Source organism: Perissodus microlepis, chromosome 2 (assembly GCF_051167445.1).
Source record: "Perissodus microlepis isolate ML-2025 ecotype Zambia chromosome 2, ASM5116744v1, whole genome shotgun sequence".
NCBI classification, from domain to species: Eukaryota; Metazoa; Chordata; class Actinopteri; order Cichliformes; family Cichlidae; genus Perissodus; species Perissodus microlepis.
In genome coordinates, this window is record NC_140462.1 from 11,786,803 (window position 1) to 11,811,491 (window position 24,689).

General features: G+C 41.2%; 1 protein-coding gene across 37 annotated transcripts in view; it reads left to right on the forward strand.

Annotated features, from left to right (window-relative positions):
- Positions 1 to 24,689, forward strand: part of LOC146392371 (protocadherin alpha-C2-like) — a 217,762-nt gene that overhangs the window by 166,932 nt on the left and 26,141 nt on the right. The window contains exon 1 of one of the 37 annotated variants that reach the window (XM_084946260.1): positions 329 to 2,818. The exons of 32 other annotated variants lie outside the window; for them this stretch is intronic. In XM_084946260.1, coding sequence (XP_084802386.1) covers positions 440 to 2,818 — 2,379 coding nt within the window. In that variant the 5' untranslated portion in view covers positions 329 to 439. Of the gene's footprint in view, positions 1 to 328; positions 2,819 to 3,188; positions 7,723 to 7,751; positions 10,860 to 11,191; positions 14,141 to 14,191; positions 17,117 to 24,689 lie in introns of those variants that run through there. 4 more of the 37 variants (XM_084946276.1, XM_084946195.1, XM_084946187.1 and 1 more) reach the window with 4 other exon arrangements.

Genomic DNA, 24,689 nt, shown 5'->3' on the forward strand with positions numbered 1-24,689 from the left:
ATAACTATTTCTGGAATTCGAATCAAAGTAATCATTTAAGTTGAATTTTCATAATGTTACAGATGTTCCTTTAGTCACGGAAATAGCGAGTTTTTTATCAACCAGATTTCTCGCTTACAATTGAAATAATATATGTTTTATTTCTATACTGAACTTCAATATTCACAATTTTTAACAGGAATTTAGTACTCTTTATTGTGTTTTGTTATCAGTCTATCGCCACATGATGTCGCAGGAGACCATAGACCTGAATGTATTTGTGTAGTTAAAACTCCTCCCTGCACGGGAAAAAATGAAATCCTCATCGGCCATTGCACACCCGCGGAAGGTGCTGTGACGATGAGAGTAGGAGCTCCTTATATCATTTATGGCTTCGGGTGTACATTTCTCGAATGAGGATTAATGTTCACTTGTGTTCACTTCTTTTTGTGGATCAACAATGTATATTCGGCCAAAGGAGGAACATGTCTGGATTCGCATTGTTGTGTTTCTTTGTCTTTGGCACTGGGCTGCTTCGCAGTTAGCCTACTCGATTTCCGAGGAGGTGAACAAAGGCACAGTGGTGGGGAATCTCGCAAAGGATTTAAACATCAATGTACAGGAACTAGAAAACAGGGATCTACGTGTGGTTTCCAGTTACAGTAAGACATATCTTAGCGTTAACTTACGGAGTGGGAATCTCTTAGTTGAGGAGCGGATAGACCGAGAGGAGCTCTGTCCACAGACTATAAAATGCTCATTAAAATTACAAGCTGTTCTAAGCAATCCAATGACTGCACATCGCGTAGAGGTTAATATATTAGATGTAAACGACAATTCACCTGCATTTCTTGAAAGCAGGTATTACTTAAATATTTCTGAATCATCGTTAACGGGAGAGCGATATTTTCTCCCTGTGGCCGTGGACGGAGACATAGGAAGCAACTCAGTGAAGACCTACAAGCTCAGTCAAAATGAGCATTTCTCACTTGATGTGCAGAGCGGCGGAGAGCACGGTGTGTCTGCTGAGCTGGTGCTGCAAAAAGCTTTGGACCGAGAAAAACAGTCAGTAATCAATCTAATACTGACCGCTGTAGATGGAGGAAAACCTCCAAGAACGGGATCATTACAAATACATGTGAATGTAATCGATGTAAATGATAATATTCCCGCGTTTAGCAAACTGCTTTATAAAGTGCGTGTCAAAGAAAATGCCTCTCCCGGAACACTTGTTATCAAGTTGAATGCCACAGATTTAGATGAAGGCATGAACAGTAAAATCTTATATTCCTTCATCAAACGAGGGAATATTGATCCATCAAATATTTTTGATCTCAATTCAGAAACAGGAGAAATCACAGTGAAGGGTGGATTGGATTATGAGGAGACGCCTGCTTATGAAGTCAGAGTACAAGCAACGGACCAGGGTACCGTTCCTCGTAGTGCACAAGCTAAATTACTGATAGAGATAATTGATATGAATGATAATCCCCCACAAATATCAGTGACGTCACTAATGACACCGGTAAAAGAAGACGCAGAGCTGGGGACTATTGTTGCTTTGATTACAGTAAGTGATAAAGATGGAGGGAAAAACGGTGTAACCAGCTGTAAGGTAGTTGGATCTGTTCCGTTTAATCTCAAGTCCAACTACAAAAATGATTATTCTTTAGTTGTAGATGGACCGCTGGACAGAGAAACCACTTCTGTTTATAATGTCACCATTACAGCCACAGATGAAGGAGCTCCACCTCTGTCCAGTAACAAAGTCATTACTGTTCATGTTTCTGATGTTAATGATAACGCACCCACATTTATGGAGACTGTTATTAATGTGTATGTCAAAGAAAACAGTCAAATAGGCTCAGTAATTTATACAGTAAATGCCTTCGATGCTGATCTAGATGTTAATGCAAAGGTGACTTACACACTGTTAGATAGCTCGGTTAAAAACATTCCAGTTTCATCTGTTTTAAATATAAATTCAGAGACTGGAGATATAATCAGCCTGCAGTCTTTTAACTATGAGGAGTTAAAAACTTTCCACTTTAAAGTTCAGGCCACAGACTCTGGTGTTCCTCCACTCAGCAGCAATGTGACTGTAAACGTTTTAATCCTGGATGAAAATGACAACAGTCCCACGATTTTGGCACCATATTCTGAGCATGGCTCCGTTAACAGTGAGAACATCCCCTATTCTGCTGAAGCGGGATACTTTGTAGCAAAGATCAGGGCTGTAGACACAGACTCTGGATACAATGCGCTGCTTTCTTATCACCTGTCTGAGCCCAAAGGAAACAACCTGTTCAGGATCGGAACCAGCACCGGGGAGATCAGGACTAAGAGGAGATTGAGTGACAATGACCTCAAAACTCACCCCTTGGTGGTCTTGGTCTCTGATAACGGAGAACCCTCCCTGTCAGCTACTGTGTCGATTGATGTGGTGGTGGTTGAAAGCACGGCTGAAATCCAGACTCAGTTCAGACATGTGCCTGTAAAGGAGGACAGCTTCTCGGATTTGAACCTGTACCTACTGATCGCCATTGTGTCGGTGTCCGTCATCTTTCTGCTCAGCCTCATCACTTTAATAGCAGTCAGATGCCACAGGACAGACGGCACTTTCAGCAGGTACAGCGCCCCCATGATCACCACCCACCCTGACGGGAGCTGGTCTTACTCGAAAGCTACTCAGCAGTATGACGTGTGTTTCAGCTCAGACACGCTCAAGAGTGACGTAGTGGTTTTCCCAGGCCCTTTTCCACCTGTAGATGGAGAACTGATCAGTATTAACGGAGGAGACACTTTTACCAGGACTCAGACTTTGCCTAACAAAGAGAAGGTAGGACGTTTGTACTTGTTTTATAAAACGTCATAGTGCGATCATAAAATTATAGCTTCTGCAATTTCTTGTGTAGTTGGTGTAGACATACATACACATTCTGCAGCTTTAGTTGAGCATCAGTTAGGCACTAGTACACCAAGTCTTATTTCCAGTCCTTCAGACTTCCAAACAGTTTGAATAACCTTTGTGGCATTATGCTGAAGATGAGTAGGTCACCTTAAGCTGTGGCATCGCTTTTAAGCTTTTTCAGCATTAAAGACAGCGTCTTATTTTTTTTTTGTTTTTGGTTGTTTAAGGGGGGGGGTTATTTTCTGTTTATTTTTATCTTCAACAATTTTTATTTTCGTTTTGAACTTCAATAACAAAACAGAAAACAAACAAACAAATAAACAAAAAATAAAAATTATCATATTCTTTCTTCACACACCAAACCCCGCAGCAACCACTCTCTCATTACTCCTCTGCCCCTCAAGTTACAGAAAGCCAGTTAGTGAAGGGGGACCAAATACAATTATATTGGTACAATAAATCTAATAAATCATAAGTCACTTTTTCGTAAGATGCCAACTTAACCATTGTCATTAGCCACTCCTCATAGTGAGGGGGTTTCTTTTTCCGCCCATGTCTTAACAAGACCCGTTTTGCCGTAGTAAGAGCCAGGATAATCCTTCTTTTTTTTGTATTGCAGTTAAAGTCTCAATCGGAAAGTTCTGTAGTTATACCAAGTATGGACAATTTCGGTGAGATACCAAATCTTTTCAAAACACTGAAAATGACCTCCATTATGTTTTCCCACCAGTCCCGAAGTGTCAAACAGCTCCATAGGATATGTAAAATTGAAGCATTTTGACCGTCACATCTCTAGCAATCGTCTGTGGGGGCCAAGTTCCATTTATACAATTGTTGCGGTGTTCAATGCCACTTATGTATTATCTTAAGTTGGATAAATCTACTGCCTATTTCTTTATACATAGTATTAACGTTATGGAGACATGAGTCCCATTCAACTGAAGATATATCCAATGCCAAGTCCTGGGCCCAATAGCCCTTAACTTTAAGAAGAGGTTCAGCTAACCAATCCTGCAATAAATTATAAAACTTAGAAGTGATACCTTTACCCAAGGATGATCTCGAGAGCAGTACTTCCACAGGACTGCCCACAGGACAACACAAGGGGGTTCCCAGCCACTTCGATAGTGAGCTGTGCATTTGAACATATCTCCACAATTGATTAAGCTGCAAATTATCTCCACAACTTGATCAAAGGTTAAAAAACATTTGGTCCCACAGTCAACCAAAATCTGATAGAGGATGCCTGCCTTACGCCACTGTAGCCAGTCAACTGGTGTCCCTCCAATTAAAATTATTTTATTCCCCCATAAAGTTGCTAAAGGAGATTTAATAAAATCCCAACGACCCGGCTTTTGTAATTTACACCACAATATCTTCGCATTTGCAATTATAGGATGGGTAAGTTTGTGGCTGGTGTCAAACAGCTCCTTTCAAGGAGAAATACCGCCATTAACTTCCGTCTCTATTTGGGACCAAATGGGTTTGACTGCTGCAGTAGGTAACCAAGCTCTGAGTTGTTTCACATTCATCACCCAATAATACCATTTGAAGTTAGGCAGTGAAAATCCTCCTCTCTTTGCACATGCTTGCATTTTCTTAATTCTTTTGTTCTTTTTTTAATGTGACATGGTGCGTGTAAATTTACCAGGCTTTAAATGCCTATATGTTTTCTATCACGTCTGTATTTACATAAACGGTTCATTTATTACTGAGTGATAGAGGTTCGTGGCACTATGCTAATATGCTACTTTTGACTGCTGAACAACATTTCAGTGACATTTTATGATCTACGCTGATTGCCATGGTGACTGAGCGTTAAACGTTGACTTTTTGTAGCAGTTGTCATTTTGTTGTAATGTTGAGTGACTGTGCTTGAATGTGGTGAAAACTCGCTGTCCGTGGTGTTAGACGGTACGTTGCCCTGTTTAGGACATATGGATGTTGTGTTTTCATACACTAAAAAACAAAACATTTTCCTTTCATTCTTTAAAAAAAATCATATTAATACAGAATAACTATTTCTGGAATTCGAATCAAAGTAATCATTTAGGTTGAATTTTCATAATGTTACAGATGTTCCTTTAGTCACGGAAATAGCGAATTTTTTATCAACCAGATTTCTCGCTTACAATTGAAATAATATATGTTTTATTTCTATACTGAACTTCAATATTCACAATTTTTAACAGGAATTTAGTACTCTTTATTGTGTTTTGTTATCAGTCTATCGCCACATGATGTCGCAGGAGACCATAGACCTGAATGTATTTGTGTAGTTAAAACTCCTCCCTGCACGGGAAAAAATGAAATCCTCATCGGCCATTGCACACCCGCGGAAGGTCCTGTGACGATGAGAGTAGGAGCTCCTTATATCATTTATGGCTTCGGGTGTACATTTCTCGAATGAGGATTAATGTTCACTTGTGTTCACTTCTTTTTGTGGATCAACAATGTATATTCGACCAAAGGAGGAACATGTCTGGATTCGCATTGTTGTGTTTCTTTGTCTTTGGCACTGGGCTGCTTCGCAGTTAGCCTACTCGATTTCCGAGGAGGTGAACAAAGGCACAGTGGTGGGGAATCTCGCAAAGGATTTAAACATGAATGTACAGGAACTAGAAAACAGGGATCTACGCTTGGTTTCCAGTTACAGTAAGACATATCTTAACGTTGACTTACGGAGTGGGAATCTCTTAGTTGAGGAGCGGATAGACCGAGAGGAGCTCTGTCCACTGACTATAAAATGCTCCTTAAAATTACAAGCTTTTGTAAGCAATCCAATGACTGCACATCGCATAGAGGTTAATATATTAGATATAAACGACAATTCACCTGCATTTCTTGAAAGCAGGTATTACTTAAATATTTCTGAATCATCGTTAACGGGAGAGCGATATTTTCTCCCTGTGGCCGTGGACGCAGACATAGGAAGCAACTCAGTGAAGACCTACAAGCTCAGTCAAAATGAGCATTTCTCACTTGATGTGCAGAGCGGCGGAGAGCACGGTGTGTCTGCTGAGCTGGTGCTGCAAAAGGCTTTGGACCGAGAAAAACAGTCAGTAATCAATCTAATACTGACCGCTGTAGATGGAGGAAAACCACCAAGAACGGGATCATTACAAATACATGTGAACGTAATCGATGTAAATGATAATATTCCCGCGTTTAGCAAACTGCTTTATAAAGTGCGTGTCAAAGAAAATGCCTCTCCCGGAACACTTGTTATCAAGTTAAATGCCACAGATTTAGATGAAGGCATGAACAGTAAAATCTTATATTCCTTCATCAAACGAGGGAATATTGATCCATCAAATATTTTTGATCTCAATTCAGAAACAGGAGAAATCACAGTGAAGGGTGGATTGGATTATGAGGAGACGCCTGCTTATGAAGTCAGAGTACAAGCAACGGACCAGGGTACCGTTCCTCGTAGTGCACAAGCTAAATTACTGATAGAGATAATTGATTTGAATGATAATCCCCCACAAATATCAGTGACGTCACTGATAACGCCGGTAAAAGAAGACGCTGAACTGGGGACTATCGTTGCTTTTATTACAGTAAGTGATAAAGATGGAGGGAAGAATGGTGTAACCAGCTGTAAGGTAGTTGGATCTGTTCCGTTTAATCTCAAGTCCAACTACAAAAATGATTATTCTTTAGTTGTAGATGGACCGCTGGACAGAGAAACCACTTCTGTTTATAATGTCACCATTACAGCCAGAGATGAAGGAGCTCCACCTCTGTCCAGTAACAAAGTCATTACTGTTCATGTTTCTGATGTTAATGATAATCCACCCCGATTTACGGAGCCTGTTATTAATGTTTATGTCAAAGAAAACAGTCCAACGGGCTCAATAATTTATACAGTAAATGCCTTCGATGCTGATCTAGATGTTAATGCAAAGGTGACTTACACACTGTTAGATAGTTCTGTTAAAAACATTCCAGTTTCATCTATTTTAAATATAAACTCCGAGATAGGAGACATAATCAGTCTGCAGTCTTTTAACTACGAGGAGTTAAAAACGTTCCAGTGTAAAGTTCAGGCCACAGACTCTGGTGTTCCTCCACTCAGCAGCAACGTCACTGTCAACGTTTTAATCCTGGATGAAAATGATAATAATCCATCAATTCTTGCTCCATATTCAGAGCACGACGCCGTTAATAGTGAGAACATCCCCTATTCTGCTGAAGCGGGATACTTTGTGGCAAAGATCAGGGCTGTAGACGCAGACTCTGGATACAATGCGCTGCTTTCTTATCACCTGTCTGAGCCCAAAGGAAACAACTTGTTCAGGATCGGAACCAGCACCGGGGAGATCAGGACTAAGAGGAGAATGAGTGACAATGACATCAAAACTCACCCCTTGGTGGTCTTGGTCTCTGATAACGGAGAACCCTCCCTGTCAGCTACTGTGTCTGTTGATGTGGTGGTGGTTGAAAGCACAGCTGAAATCCAGACTCAGTTCAGACATGTGCCTGTAAAGGAGGACAGCTTCTCGGATTTGAACCTGTACCTGCTGATCGCCATTGTGTCGGTGTCCGTCATCTTTCTGCTCACCCTCATCACTTTAATAGCAGTCAGATGTCACAGGACAGACGGCACTTTCAGCAGGTACAGCGCCCCCATGATCACCACCCACCCTGACGGGAGCTGGTCTTACTCTAAAGCTACTCAGCAGTATGACGTGTGTTTCAGCTCAGACACGCTCAAGAGTGACGTAGTAGTTTTCCCCGCCCCGTTTCCACCTGTAGATGGCGAACTGATCAGTATTAACGGAGGAGACACTTTTACAAGAACTCAGACATTACCCAACAAAGAGAAGGTGAGTTGATTTTAGTCTTTTAGTCCATACTACAGATTTTTACACAAACAAATGGACACATTCCTTGTCTAATTTCCTTTTAAAACGTCCTATCTGTAGTATGTGTAAAATTAGTCTCTATTCTTGCTTTTCCAAAAATGAACTGGCAGAAATCACAATGGTAACTAAAGATTCCTAACTAAAAACTAAAAAAGTTTCCTGTATGACAATACCCTAGTTTCTTTGTTTTTGTTAAGGAACACTGACATAAATCAACCAGTGCTCCGTCTTGGGTTTTTATGTAGTATAACAGTTAAACTTGCTTGATGTTAAGATTTTTCTTTTGTTTTATTCTATCTATGTACAATAATCTCGCCGTTTTATTTAGTGAAATTGGAGGAATTAATGGTAATTCTTCACATTTCTTCTATATCTTAACAGAGTTATTCATTCTGTGTTGTCAGCCCGTTTAAAGGGTGTTTTTGGTCAGTAAAACTGCATCTGATAATAAAAAATACTGGTTCTGCTCCTCTATTTTTAAACCATTGCCATATCTAATTTGTAACGCATGGGGTCGGTATTGACCACATGTTTTAGAAAGCTGGGATTTTTTCAGTCTCCTCCTTTACGTATGAAGCGTCAGCAGGGTGGCAGTGCTTTGTGCGAAGGACAGGAATGGCGATAAAAAGCTGAAAACCAGAGAGGATAAAATTTTACACGTTGGCTGGTTCTGTGGTGTTTTGTAGATGAAAATAATTAGAATCGCGTCTCCGTCTTTGAAAACAGCGATGGGAAGTGTAAGGAATAATGAAATTCTGTGTTTGCCGATCGTCCTGCTTTTATCCGGCTGGTCTGCGGCTCAGATATCGTACTCTATTTCTGAAGAGGTGGACAAAGGGACTGTGATTGGAAACCTCGCAAAGGATTTAAACGTCAACGTTCGAGACCTGCAAACGAGGAATCTAAATGTTGTGTCTGGATACAGTAAGAGATATTTCGAGGCTAATTTTAAAACAGGGGATCTTTATGTTAATGAGAGAATAGACCGCGAGGAGCTCTGTCCAAACGTGATAAAATGCACACTAAACTTGGAGGTTATACTGAGCAATCCTATGGTGCTCCGACGCATCGAAGTCACGATTGCTGATTTAAATGACAACGCGCCGGCCTTCGTAGAGAAATCATTTTCACTGAACATTTCTGAATCTTCACCCGCGGGCGAGCATTTCTTGCTTCCGCTGGCTCTCGATGCAGACACAGGCAGTAATTCGGTAAAGACTTACAGGCTGAGTGCAAATGAATACTTCTCTCTAGATATACAAAGAGGCGGAGAACACACAGCATCCGCTGAACTAGTGCTGCAGAAGGCTTTGGATCGAGAGAAACAAGCCGTCGTTAAACTAACACTGACCGCTGTAGATGGAGGCAAACCTCCTAACACCGGAAGTGTACAAATTATTGTCCATGTTCTGGATGTAAACGACAACACACCAATGTTTAGCAAAACACTTTATAAAGCACGTGTAAATGAAAATGCTCCAGCGGGATCATTGGTAATTCAACTCAATGCCACAGACTTAGACGAAGGGGACAACGGGAGAGTAATTTACACTTTTGTCAAACGTGCAAACTTCGATCCAGCTGATTTGTTTTTTATAAATGCCGAAACTGGTGAAATCACAGTTAAGGGTCATTTGGATTACGAAGCACAGTCAGCATATGATATTCATGTGCAAGCAACAGACAGAGGTTCGTCACCTCGAAGAGCAAATGGGAAGCTATTGGTTGAGATAGTTGATGTAAATGACAACGCCCCAGAAATTGTGGTGACGTCACTCATGAACCCTGTCAGAGAAGATACTGCAATAGGAAGCGTTGTCGCTTTGGTGACAGTGACTGATAAAGATGGAGGGAAAAACGGTCAGACTCGCGGTAAACTTGCTGGTTCCACACCTTTTAAGTTGATTTCAAATTACAAAAACTATTACTCTTTAGTTGTAGACGGACCTCTTGATAGAGAGCAGCGGTCTGTTTACAACGTCACAATTATAGCTAACGATGAAGGTATCCCGTCTTTATCCGCCTCCAGTGTTGTTAATGTTGATATTTCTGATGTCAATGATAATGCGCCTGGTTTCGCTGAACCTGCAATTAATATTTATGTAAAAGAAAATAGACCAGTTGGTGCTCGTCTCTATACTATCAATGCAGTCGATCCCGACATAAATGAAAACGCTAAAGTAACGTATTCGTTGGAAGGCGATTCAAACAGTATCCCAGTAAATTCATTTGTAAGCATCAATTCAGAAATAGGAGATATAATCAGCCTGCAGTCTTTTAACTATGAGGAGTTAAAAACGTTCCACTTTAAAGTTCAGGCCACAGACTCTGGTGTTCCTCCGCTCAGCAGCAACGTCACTGTCAACGTTTTAATCCTGGATGAAAATGACAACAGTCCCACGATTCTCGCGCCATATTCTGAGCACGGCTCCGTTAACAGTGAGAACATCCCCTATTCTGCTGAAGCGGGATACTTTGTGGCAAAGATCAGGGCTGTAGATGCAGACTCTGGATACAATGCGCTGCTTTCTTATCACCTGTCTGAGCCCAAAGGAAACAACCTGTTCAGGATCGGAACCAGCACCGGGGAGATCAGGACTAAGAGGAGAATGAGTGACAATGACCTTAAAACTCACCCCTTGGTGGTCTTGGTCTCTGATAACGGAGAACCCTCCCTGTCAGCTACTGTGTCTGTTGATGTGGTGGTGGTTGAAAGCACGGCTGAAATCCAGACTCAGTTCAGACATGTGCCTGTAAAGGAGGACAGCTTCTCGGATTTGAACCTGTATCTGCTGATCGCCATTGTGTCGGTGTCCGTCATCTTTCTGCTCAGCCTCATCACTTTAATAGCAGTCAGATGCCACAGGACAGATGGAACTTTCAGCAGGTACAGCGCCCCCATGATCACCACCCACCCTGACGGGAGCTGGTCTTACTCTAAAGCTACTCAGCAGTATGACGTGTGTTTCAGCTCAGACACACTCAAGAGTGACGTAGTGGTTTTCCCCGCCCCGTTTCCACCTGTAGATGGAGAACTGATCAGTATTAACGGAGGAGACACTTTTACCAGGACTCAGACTTTACCTAACAAAGAGAAGGTAGGCACCAAAACACCAACCTTAATCCATCTTCACAAGACTGTTTGACGTTGATACATTATTTTGAACATAAGAGCAATTAAGCTTTGATTTAGCTTTCAGTACTTTCAACATTTAGCCAAAAAATATTTTAAGTGAATTTCTGGGCGCAAAACTTCAATGGTTAATGATATTTTGAGATTTAGTTATTACGTGGTGGTTTTCCCCGCTCCGTTTCCACCTGTTGATGCAGAACTGATCAGTATTAACGGAGGAGACACTTTCACCAGAACTCAGACTTTACCTAACAAAGAGAAGGTGAGTTCACCATAACCTTAGACTGGGTTTGGTCTTTGATTTAATCATAATACGGCAAATTTATTTGTATAGCACTTTTTAGCACACAGCTTATGAAACGGTTACTGAATGGTACTTAAAGCCAGGATTCAGTCGAGCTCCTAAATGACTTAGTACTGGGTACGCTGTCTATGGTGCTGAACTGACCATCAACCATCATTTCTTTGCCAACCGTTTGTTATAAAAAGTTGAACAATATGTTGTGAATTTTACATTCATATTTTCTACTGCTTTGTCTGCTTTTACAAAATATACCGTTTCAAAGATCCAATTACGACACATGTACTAATATTTCTTATGCTTGGTAAATATCATACATATCTGGACCAAACAAACAGTTGGTGTCGCTCGAGGCCATAAATTTATTTATGGGTCAGGGTTTTGGTTTTTTTTTTGTTGGGTTTTTTTTTCCTCCAGACTCCTCCTCTTCCTGCGAGTCTGCCGTGGTCCACTAGTGCTTTGTCAAAAACAGAAAAATTGCCACAAGACGGAAACGTCTTTCTCTGTTAGTCACCTCTGAAGTGGATATGTTCCGAAATTATTATTTCGTTTATTGTGTGGCAGCGACGAGGCGTGGAGGACAAAGACTCACAATGTGGATAAAAATCATAGCTTTGCTCTGTTTGTGTGACGCGTCTGCAGCGCAGCTCTCGTTCTCCGTTGCCGAGGAGGTTGACAAAGGAACGGTGGTTGGAAATATCGCAAAGGATTTACACATTAACGTTAACGAGCTGGAAAAACGGGACTTACGAATTGTCTCTGGGAACTCAAATAAACATTTTGACGTGGATTTAAAAACTGGTGCTCTGTATGTTTGCGATAGGATTGATCGTGAAGAGCTCTGTCCAAATACTGCGAAATGTTCCCTGAGCGTAGAAGCAATTCTGAACAACCCGATGCATCTGCATCGCATAGAGGTGCAGATTACTGATATTAACGATAATGCTCCATCCTTCATTGAAAATGAAAAATTTTTAAATATTTCAGAGTCTTCTTCCACTGGGGAGCGATATCTGCTCCCAGTGGCAAACGATGCAGACACGGGCAGCAACTCGGTAAAAAGCTACAAGCTTGGTCCAAATGAATATTTCTCATTGGACGTGCAGAGCGGCGGACAGCACAGTGAGTCTGCTGAATTAGTACTGCAAAAATCTTTAGACAGAGAGAAAAAATCTGTTATTCACCTTGTTTTAACAGCTCTGGACGGGGGAAAACCTCCCCGATCTGGAACATTAAAGATAGTTGTGCATGTTATGGATATAAATGATAATTCTCCAGTATTTAGTCAGCCTCTGTATAAGGCCCAGGTAACTGAAAATACCCAGTTTCAGACCTCTATAGTCACTGTAAGTGCCACAGATTTAGATGAGGGAATAAACAGTGAAATACTGTATTCGTTTATTAAAAGGGGAAATTTCAAACCAGAAGCTTTATTCTCAATAAACCCAGGCACGGGGGAAATAACTGTAGTAGGAGAAGTAGACTATGAAGAGAATACAGCATATGATATTCGTATACAGGCAAGAGATAAAGGTACGCCATCACGAAGTACGCATGGTAAATTGTTAGTGGAAGTAATTGATGTGAATGACAATACGCCTGAAATCACTGTAACTTCTCTTATGAGCCCAGTTAAAGAAGATGCAGAGATAGGTACAGTTGTGGCTTTGGTGACTGTAACAGACAAAGATGGGGGCAGTAATGGACTCACCAGTGCTAAACTTCTTGGGGTGGTGCCTTTTAAACTCAAGGTAAATTACAAAAATTATTATTCATTAACAGTTGATGGGCCTCTTGACAGAGAGAGTATTTCTCAATATAATGTAACCATGATAGCCACTGATGAAGGCACTCCACCTCTTTCTAGTACCAGTGTTATTCCTGTTCACATTTCTGATGTGAATGACAATGCCCCTTTATTCTCAGAACCTGTTGTTAATGTATATGTAAAAGAGAATAGTGCAGTGGGAGCTATTATATCTACAATTACTGCCGTCGACCCCGATTTAGTGGAAAATGCTAAAGTGACATATTCCCTTCTCAGTGACTTTTCAAAAAGTATTCCAATAACCTCTGTTGTAAATATAAACTCAGAGACTGGAGATATAATCAGCCTGCAGTCTTTTAATTATGAGGAGTTAAAAACTTTCAACTTTAAAGTTCAGGCAACAGACTCTGGTGTTACTCCACTCAGCAGCAACGTCACTGTCAACATTTTAATCCTGGATGAAAATGACAACAGTCCCATGATTCTTGCGCCATATTCTGAGCACGGCTCCGTTAACAGTGAGAGCATCCCCTATTCTGCTGAAGCGGCATACTTTGTGGCAAAGATCAGGGCTGTAGATGCAGACTCTGGATACAATGCGCTGCTTTCTTATCACCTGTCTGAGCCCAAAGGAAACAACCTGTTCAGGATCGGAACCAGCACCGGGGAGATCAGGACTAAGAGGAGAATGAGTGACAATGACCTCAAAACTCACCCCTTGGTGGTCTTGGTCTCTGATAACGGAGAACCCTCCCTGTCAGCTACTGTGTCTATTGATGTGGTGGTGGTTGAAAGCACGGCTGAAATCCAGACTCAGTTCAGACATGTGCCTGTAAAGGAGGACAGCTTCTCGGATTTGAACCTGTATCTGCTGATCGCCATTGTGTCGGTGTCCGTCATCTTTCTGCTCAGCCTCATCACTTTAATAGCAGTCAGATGCCACAGGACAGACGGCACTTTCAGCAGGTACAGCGCCCCCATGATCACCACCCACCCTGACGGGAGCTGGTCTTACTCTAAAGCTACTCAGCAGTATGATGTGTGTTTCAGCTCAGACACACTCAAGAGTGACGTGGTGGTCTTCCCTGCCCCTTTTCCACCTGTAGATGGAGAACTGATCAGTATTAACGGAGGAGACACTTTTACAAGAACTCAAACATTACCTAACAAAGAGAAGGTAAGAATGTTGACACATTCAGTGCAGAAAGGTGAATGATTTTTTCCCTCCCAAATTATCCTGCATCAGGTTTTTACTTAGAAAAAAAATCTTGCAACACATATTAACTTCAGGTAGGTAGGTAGGTAGGTAGGTAGGTAGGTAGGTAGGTAGATAGATAGATAGATAGATAGATAGATAGATAGATAGATAGATAGATAGATAGATAGATAGATAGATAGATAGATTTTATTGCTGTCCTTTTTAAATGTGTCCAATGGGGCTGTAGAACCGCTTGTGTCTTTTTAGCAGGTGGTAAATCAAAATGTTATTCCATTAAAACTCTTAATGTGTTCAGCATCTCTTTTTATGCTGTTTTTTTATTGTTTATGATTACCACAAGATGTCGCCAACAGCTCATGGCGATTAAACGGAGGGGGGGGGGGGGGGTCTGTTCGACGCTCCTCCCTTTACAGCGGGTTTGTAATTCTTTCTTTGTCACAGCAGTAGCAGAAAATCCTCCCTGTATTTAAGGGCAATAGACTGGACGTACTCTTATCGCGCAATGTTACCGTCTGCGTGATTTTTTTGTTTAATTAACTTGGTTAGTAGGATATGACGAGAATGCTACAAGGGACTATTTTCCGGAACTGGATTTATTATTTGTCCCCTGTATTTTACATATGGAGTGAAGCGGCGGCACAGATTGTGTATACTATTACGGAGGAGTCGAGCCCGGGTACCAGTGTGGGAAATTTGGCAAAGGATTTACATCTAGATGTTAATGAACTGGAAGTCAGAGGTTTTCAAATTTCAGGACCTAATACGAGGTATTTCCAAGTAAACGTTAAGACGGGAGTACTGTTGGTGAAAGACAGAATAGACCGAGAGGAGCTATGCTCTCGAAATGTGAAGTGCTCACTGGAAGTAGAAGCCATTGTGAGCTCCCCGCTGAATCTATATCGATTCGAGGTTAAAATTTTGGATGTAAACGACAATGCGCCCTCGTTTCGGATACCGGAGGTTGTTTTGAATGTCTCCGAGTCAGCGTTTCCTGGTGAGAAATTCGCTCTCCCAAAGGCATTTGATGCAGATGTCGGAAGTTATTCAGTGAAAAGCTACAAGCTGAGCCAAAATGAGCATTTCACACTGGATGTGCAGAATGTTGGAGAGCCCACTATGTCTGCTGAAATGGCACTGCATAAAACCTTAGACCGCGAGAAACAGGCTGTTATCAAATTAACACTGACGGCTACAGACGGAGGAAAACCTCCTAAATCAGGCACGTTATACATCACCGTTAATGTGCAAGACGTCAATGACAATATTCCAGAATTTGACAAACCCCTGTACAAAGCCACAGTGGTCGAGAACACGCCGCGCGGTGCAAGCGTAATTTCCGTGCATGCTCGAGATTTAGATGAGGGTCTTAATGGAGAAATACAATATTCTTTTATTAACCAAGACAATGATAACGATGTCGACAAATTTGCCATTAATCCCATAACAGGGGAGATCACAGTAAATGGGGAGCTGGACCACGAAAAACACAGTGCAGTTGAAATTCGAGTCCAAGTGAAAGACAAAGGGCAAAACCCAAGAGCATCTCATTGTAAAGTTCTCATTGAAATCACAGATGTTAATGATAATCCACCAGAAATTACAGTTACATCTTTAGCCAACATGGTGAGGGAGGATGCACCCCTAGACACAATGGTTGGGCTTTTAACGGTGAAGGACTATGACGCAGACAAAAACGGCATCGTTCAGGTTAGAGTACTTGATTCTGTGCCCTTTAAAATTAAGAACACATATAAGAATCATTACTCTTTAGTCGTAGACGGAACTCTGGACAGAGAACGGGCTTCTCAGTATAATTTAACAATAATGGCGACAGATGAAGGGCTACCGCCTCTTTCCAGCACGAGCGTGATTACGGTTCACGTTTCTGACGTTAATGATAACGCACCGCGTTTTACAGATCCTGTGATAAACATTTTCGTAAAAGAAAACGGTCCAGTCGGCGCTGTTATTTATAGCATGAGTGCAGATGATCCTGATGTAGACGAAAATGCAAAAGTAACATTTCAAGTCATACATAATAACAAACACAATGTTATAGGGTCAGTTATTAACGTGAACTCTGAGACTGGAGATATAATCAGCCTGCAGTCGTTTAACTACGAGGAGTTAAAAACTTTCCACTTTAAAGTTCAGGCCACAGACTCTGGTGTTCCTCCACTCAGCAGCAACGTCACTGTCAACGTTTTTATCCTGGATGAAAATGACAATAATCCAACAATCCTCGCGCCATATTCTGAGCACAGCTCCATTAACAGTGAGAACATCCCCTATTCTGCTGAAGCGGGATACTTTGTGGCAAAGATCAGGGCTGTAGACGTAGACTCTGGATACAATGCGCTGCTTTCTTATCACCTGTCTGAGCCCAAAGGAAACAACCTGTTCAGGATCGGGACCAGCACCGGGGAGATCAGGACTAGGAGGAGAATGAGTGACAATGACCTCAAAACTCACCCCTTGGTGGTCTTGGTCTCTGATAACGGAGAACCCTCCCTGTCAGCTACTGTGTCTATTGATGTGGTGGTGGTTGAGAGCACAGCTGTAATCCAGACTCAGTTCAGACATGTGCCTTTAAAGGAGGACAGCTTCTCGGATTTGAACCTGTATCTACTGATCGCCATTGTGTCGGTGTCCGTCATCTTTCTGCTCAGCCTCATCACTTTAATAGCAGTCAGATGCCACAGGACAGACGGCACTTTCAGCAGGTACAGCGCCCCCATGATCACCACCCACCCTGACGGAAGCTGGTCTTACTCTAAAGCTACTCAGCAGTATGACGTGTGTTTCAGCTCAGACACACTCAAGAGTGACGTGGTGGTTTTCCCCGCCCCTTTTCCACCTGTAGATGGAGAACTGATCAGTATTAACGGAGGAGACACTTTTACAAGAACTCAAACTTTACCTAACAAAGAAAAGGTAAGATAAAAAATCGAGTATTAAAATCGCTTACTGCTCTATCTGAAGGCGTTTGGTATGAGACATTATTATGAGCACTGTCCTTGGTGCTGAAATCATGGGCGCACGTTAGAACTGTTGTGCAATATTTACTGCATCACCCTACACTGGGGTACATAGCCATTTAAAACATTAGAAATTTTTTTTAAAAATCTATATTTTTATATAATATAATATAATAATTAACAAATTATTATATTTGTTAATACAAAGACGATAAACAGACTAATAGCGTAAATTAAGCAATTAGACTACATTGCATTGCAGAAGGAATTCGTTTAAAAGCTCACGAGAGCCGAAGAAGTCTAATGTGGATACAGGAAGTCTTACTGTTGGTGTTGTGTGGAATCTCAGCACAACAATAACATTCAGTGAACTCACTCCATTCTCAATGCAGTGCTCCGACTCGGTAAGAAGGGAGCGTTCACTGACCATATACATTTTAATACCGGTTTTGCCACAGTTTTTAGGGGTTTCACGAGAAATTACGGGATCAGGATCTAGCAGGACCTTATCCATAACAAAACACGTGAACAATGATGTCATAGTCTCCGCTACCGACGTGGACTTTTACTAAATCGGTTGCTAGCACCCAGGTTACGAAAAATTAGCCAGAAGAACAATAGTAACAATATTCACAATCTATGGAGCCTGAAATGTCCTTTATAACGTTGTTTGCTTATTCACAACAGGTAGACAGATAGCCACAGCAGCCGCAAAAGGGATCAAAAATCTATTTAAACATATGACAACTTATAAAAACAACTAATATGCCGTAAACAGCTTTGATTTGGGAAAAAAAATGCTTATTTGAGACTTCGCTGCTACCAAAGAGAGCAAAGAGAGTTTTAACACACTTACTGTTTTCTTGGAGTAGAAAGTGATTTTGCAGAGGTGGTTGTGATGAGTTACTGTCCTGACAAGTCTGAAGCAATCTTCTGATAATCCATAGTTCGCGGTCATTCGGTTACTAATGGAAGCAAAAAGGAAACAAAAACTTATCGGAGGAATTGAATGAAGCAGAAACTCGACTGTTTTTTTCTGACATGCAGAGAAAATATTCTCCGTGAGCGCGAATACAGTTCGTATGTGAAATTTTTAAAAACTTCTTCGCTTGGCAACACCAGGTTAGCAGAGCAGAGCTGACCGGCACTGAGCTCAGTGCTGCCGCTGGTGGCTCCAAGCTGTATTGCAGCCATTCTCTAAGCTAATACTATTTAGAAATTCATTTTAGCTCAGTAACTCCTGCTTCTGTGTGTATATTTACTTTTATTCCACTCAGTTTAGATCCATTTGGAGATGTACCCTGTCCTGCTTTATGGCTGTTCTATAATTAAGATTTGGCTATAGAATCAAATCAAAAGCATTTTGATTTCATGATTTTGCATTACCCAAACAGATTGAAAGGGGTGATGCTTTTATGGAAATGTCGCTATTTCCTGATGATGATATAGATTATTATTAGCCTCATAATATTTCTTTACATCTTTACAGAATGTTTAAAGAAGTTTTGAACTTAATATCTGCTTCCAGAGTGTAGTTTCAATGTTTTGGGGGGTTTTTTCCGATGAGGTGTCTTGTTTTATTTTTTGTTTTTTTGTTGTTGTTGTTGTTTTTGCTAGGCAGTTAACAGGTAGAGTCTGTCACTCCTAGCACTATTCATCATCAATAAAACTATTTTTTAAATGTATTATTACTATTCAGATAGTATTTTTGGCTTTTACCGTGTCTGTGACTGATGTTGCTACAAAATGAGATGCCAGAATAAGAAGACTTTAGCTGAGAATAAAGAGACAGTAGTTAGATCTAACAGCTAGAGGAAAAGGGATTCTGTATAGTTCTATTTGCACCGACATCAAAGTTTAAGCACTAAGTGTTACATCTGCCTCTGCTGATGCTAACATGCCCAAAATAGCCATGCCAGGTAGAAGCAGAAATGTCAATGGCAAGTTACAAGGATGTAAGTTCTGATAAACACAACTGAATCACATCAGTAATGTATGCCTGCACCAGCAGCACTGTACTGATATGTCTAATCAAGGAATTTGTTTTCTTGCCTGCAGTTAATTCATTAAGCTCTCTTTGCATTTTGTTCACTTTTTATCTAAAAATATCCACAAACTTCCACACTTCCACACAGATGTTTACTTTTGGAATTTGCTGTTGAATCTGATGCCTTAGTGGATTTGTCAGCCTTTTCCATAGTTGACATTTAGACTGGTAGCAGCAAAAGCACGGGTGTTACTCATAACTGTAACTAATCGTCTGTTATGTTCAAGTATCTATAAGAATGTTGCATTAGCATTGTCAAGAGAGGAGGTTAAACAAAAGTCAATGTAAGTAAAAATACCCACAGAGGATTTTAGACATGCATGGCCTTTAATTCTCTTGGGCTGTTTCAGACATTTCAGTCAGTCACTCTGTCAACCATTAGAGCTCTTAATTTTCCACTGTTTGTATTCAAACTGTCACTGCAATATACCCAAATCAATTGTTTATTGGATATTTTGAAAAATTAATATTGCTACTTTTTAATAGATTGGTATGAAATGTGTTATTGCCCTCATACTGCTGTCATACCTCCTTGCTTTAATATTATAGCTGTCAAGCTCTGCACTTGCACTCGATGAACTGTTAAACACAGTTGTGCTTTTATAGGCCACTGTGATAGTTTGTTTAATAATAGATAGGCGTTTAACTGTGTATATACACAATAGTATATATACTCATGAAGCAAGATCCTCTTTACCCTCCCCCCTCTTCCTCTTCCTCTTCTCTGAACAATCAGAGAATTACCGTCCATCTTTGCAGACATGTGGAGCACTGCAAATACGATCTAATATATTTTCATAAACATCCATAATGTGTGCACAGAGCCCTTATCAGCTCGTGTCAAGCAGCAAAGAAGCGAATCGTATTAGATTTTTTAAATCTATTCGTGACATTTGTATTTATTTGATATCGCTGTTGCTTTAAACTGGTGGAATATGTTCAGATAATGCAGGTTACGTTTGGTAGTACACTGTGTAACGCCGGATCCGTGATCCTTTGAGTCACTGAGACGGTATGACCTCATTTCAGGGAGTGGTTCGGCCAAACAAGCGTGGCCTGATCTGTCAAAACTCCGCTCGTTGGCTGGCTCACCGTGAAGACGACTGATCCAGGGTTTTCCCTCCCTCTTTTTCAAATCTGTTAAACACACTTTGAATATTGTGAGCGACTAGTATGGGCTGTGCAACTTATAAGTGGGTCAGCGTGTGATTTAAATATGACAGCGGTATGTGACTTAACCTGGGATTTGTGATTGCGTTGCTCTGTGTGCGACACAGTCTCTGCTATATGCACAAACTCTCTGCACAACGTGGATCCTGAAAAAATGGTAAACGGTAAATGGCCTGTATTTGTATAGCACTTCACTTGGTCCTAAGGACCCCAAAGCGCTTTACACTATACACAGTCATCCACCCATTCACACACACATTCACACAATGTCTGAAGCTGTCTCTCTGCGGTAAAGGAATCCACTAGCTTGTGTGCTCTGTATGCTGCAGCTCTCTGTGAATGTGTATGAGAGAGGAAGAGATGGGGGGAGGGGCAGGTAATTTTCCGCTACTCGTTGCAGTGGCAGTAGCGGCAGGGAGCTTCAGTACCGATCGAGGTATCAGCTCCGCTAGGCTCAACCCCCCCTCCCAACTCGGCTCTGCGGCTGGGCGGGGCTGACAACACCTAGTGTCAATCACAGCTAAATCGGTTGGTTGGGGCATAGGCTGAGGATGAGGAGGAGAGGCTTTTATCCAGGCAACCATCAGAACATTTATCTGTACTCTCTGGTGCTCCAAAATCTATTAAATTATTGATTTTGAAGTACATTATCGTTGTCGAAGCTAAGCATTTATGGCTTGCAACATGACAACAACTCATGCCTGATGAGTTCAGCAGTTGGATAGAAGGCATTACAAAGAAATGCCCTCACCTCAGTTATAACACAGTGTAACTGACCAGCACAGATTCATTCATTGTTCTTTATTGTTCTCTCTCTGTATGTATGTCACCTTGTTCTTTATTGTTCTCTCTTTGTCTGTATGTCACACAGACATACATCTTATGTAGCACTTCCTGTTTGTCTCCTTTGCAAGGGTGTGTCCTTTGTGACAGAGTGAGGTTAGTGCTGCCATCTGTGGTTACCATGACGACTGTTCGAGCCATAATGAAATGATGAACTAGTCTGTTTCCAGCGAGCTGCCAGTATACACCCGCCCCCACCCAGGCATCCTTCCCAGCATGTGTTACGTAGATGCAAGCACAAAGCAAACATGGTGGATATGTTGAGAGAAACAGAGACAGAGAGAAAGGGAAGGATGCAGTCCAAAGATGCAGTGCTTCTGCAGCACAAATGCCTAGTCAGAAAAATTAGGGAGCAAAGCGAGTGAGGGAAAAGTGTGTGAGATTAGAGAATCTGTTCCAAAATAGGACAGGATTTTGAAGGAAGTCACATGCAGCAGCACAGACAAGAGCCTTGAGTGTGAGATGGTGAAAAGAAACGGGAGTTTGTGAGGATGTGATGGACAAAAAAAAGCACATATAATAAATGCCCTGCAGCTAACTGAGAACATCACAAGCTTACAATTGGTCACAGATAAAAGGAAGAACTTATCACCACCCCTCCCCTACTCACCCTCTTCCGCTAACCCATCTTCCCCACATGCTCCCTCTTAGTGGCATTTGGATGTTTTTCACTGTCGTTAGATTAGCTTTGTCATGCTCAGAACCATGGCTTCCATCCTCCCATATGGGAAGGATGGAAAGCCAGGGCATCCTGAGAGGGAAGTATCCAAAGCCTGCCTGCATTTTCTGATAGCTTTGTTCAGTGCCACAAGGAAAATCTGTTTGATTTATGCACAGCCTGAATCAGGACAACCAAGAACCCTTGGAGGGTCCCACAGGGATGGATTGGTGTTCTCTCAAACCCTTTATTTTTTAGAAAAAAGGTACACAAGGGATCATACCCAGAGAATGCCTTTTACACCCACTTACTGTGTCCACCTGAGCAAGAGGATTGGCTTATCATGGGACTTTTGTTTTGAAGATTTTATAATGGGAAAGTTCTTGAGCACAGGGGAGAGAAAGCATGAGAATTCAACTCTGTCACAGTGTGATAAGCCCATATATTCAGCAGTAGCACTCATCACCCTTTGCTTTTTGTATTTTTGAATTTTATAAAAAACACACAGCATAAGCATGTGTGTGTTTGTGCGTGTATGTGTGTGTGTGCGCGTGTGTGTGTGTGCGCGTGTGTGCGCGTATGTGTATTTTGAAATCTTTTTAATTATGTATGTGTGAGATTGGCATTCTCTGCATTGCTATATCTCATTTTACCTCTGCAGGGTGCCTTGGCTTTATAGCTTGCTTTTTTCCATTGAGGTCACTATACTGAAAATGATAAAGAAAATGACTGCCACTGCAGCTTGACATCTGTGCCCTTGCTCCCTCCCTCTCTCTCAAACACATGCACACTCATATATGGGATTAGACTCTAGTGCTTTGGCTTAATGAAAAAGCCTGGGGTTGGGCAGTGGGGCGATAGTCACGTGTCCTACCCTTGTACTACCAGTGTATTCCAACAGAGGGACCAATTTCACTGTCTTTTCCACCTCTATTCCCTCCTGCCCAGATTTCCTCTTCCGCTTGGGGAAGGTTTAAATGTGTATCACTAATGACCTTGCCTTTTAACCTTCCTTCTTTTACTAAGACAGCAAATGTGAAAAATATCCTAAATAAACTGTTTTGTTTTTTAATTTAATCAGTTGAACAAGATATTCCTTTACTCACTTCCTCTGTGTTAAGGGTGTATAAAGGCTTCTTAAAAGAGCTGTTTGCCATATTTATTTCAGAACATTTTAAAAATTCATGACAGACATCTGCTCTATTTTTTTCTTCTCACCTTCTATGTGAACAAGCATTAAGAAAAATGAAAATCTTATAAGTGTTTGTCTCTGTCTGCAAATACTAATACAGTGTGACTGCTGTCATATTGCACAAAGAGACTTCAAAGCAAAGCTTTGCACCATATGAATTTGCCCAGAATAACATAGATTTTAATACTTTAGGATTTCTTTCTCTCACAGTGGCATTACACTGGGGAACATTATGGTCGAATTTTTTGTTAATAAAGTCTGCAATGCGATCAGCTGTGGCCAAGCTTTTTAATTACTTCATGCAGGAGAGCTAACACACATACAACATCACAGTTCTACAGTCATGAGATCTCTGTCTTTGGGTTCTCTCAGCTCCTCTTTTATACCCTCACAAAACAACTCTCTGTATCTCTTCAGTTACGACAGTTGATTATCCCACCTGGGCTGTTGCTGGATAGGGAGGACTCCCACTGTCTTCTTGGGAGTTTTCTCTTCAAAGCAAAAACAGTTAGCACATAACACAGTTGAGCATAGCAAAGCAGTTACACTAGGTCATATTGACACACACGTGTCCTTCACCTACGAAATAAAAGGTTATACAAAATTCTACAGTGAAATTCTAAGCACCTGAATCTAAATGTGAGAATAAACTTGAATTTTTCCAATTACAATGTCCTGAACTTTATTAGAGAACCGCTATTAGAGAACCACTGGGTAGGCCTAAGAGTTTGCATGCACCGATTTTCTAGTAAGGTCATATTGTCAATGATACTTTTCTGGCATTTAAAAAAAATATATGAGAGAACAGCATCAACAGATCTTCTGACATCCCTTCAGACACAGCCATGTTATTATACAGTGGTATTTTCCTTATAAATGCCTACAGCCACAAATGCCCTTTAACTTGGAATGACTGCCTTTGTTTGTATGTGTTCACGGAGGGAATGATGCAAGGACTTATACTTAATGATTGCCCAATTGTGACCATTTTCTATGAGGGTCTCTGTTGTCTGCTCTAACTCACTAAAATGGAGTGTGCCATATAAAAAACTCTTAGGGCAAGTAATATGAATGGTTTTTAGAGTACCCGCTTACAGTAGTAATGAGGTTGAAGAGAATGTTATTAATATCGTGATCATCTTGCATAATTGATGTAATGGGGCTGTTAATATTCTGCTGCAATAAAAGGAACAAAGGCAAAGTCAGAATATTTCTCTGTCCCAAGCTCGCACGTTGAAAACTGCACGTCACGAAACGCGTAAGAACCCAGTATCTCCCTCAGCCAGTCATCAGCTGGAACAGCGGCTGCTGGACAGAAGCTCAGCTTGAGACAGTCCAGATTGGAGATTGCAGAACGTGTGAATATTTAAGGAGAAATAAATGACAAAATAGATGAGAACCGAACCTTTGATATCCTGTAATTTTTAAAAAACTGCGCAAACTGCAGTAAAAGGAAACACAAATGAGCCAATTAGCGCTTTGAAATTAGTATTTGTTTAGGCGTGACAGGCGTCTGTTTGCAGGTGGGACATTGTTGATAACTTTATCTGCAGCACCCTTGAGTGAAAAAAGAAAGAAATAATCTAAAGCTCAGAGGCACGCAATTAACGCTGAAACAG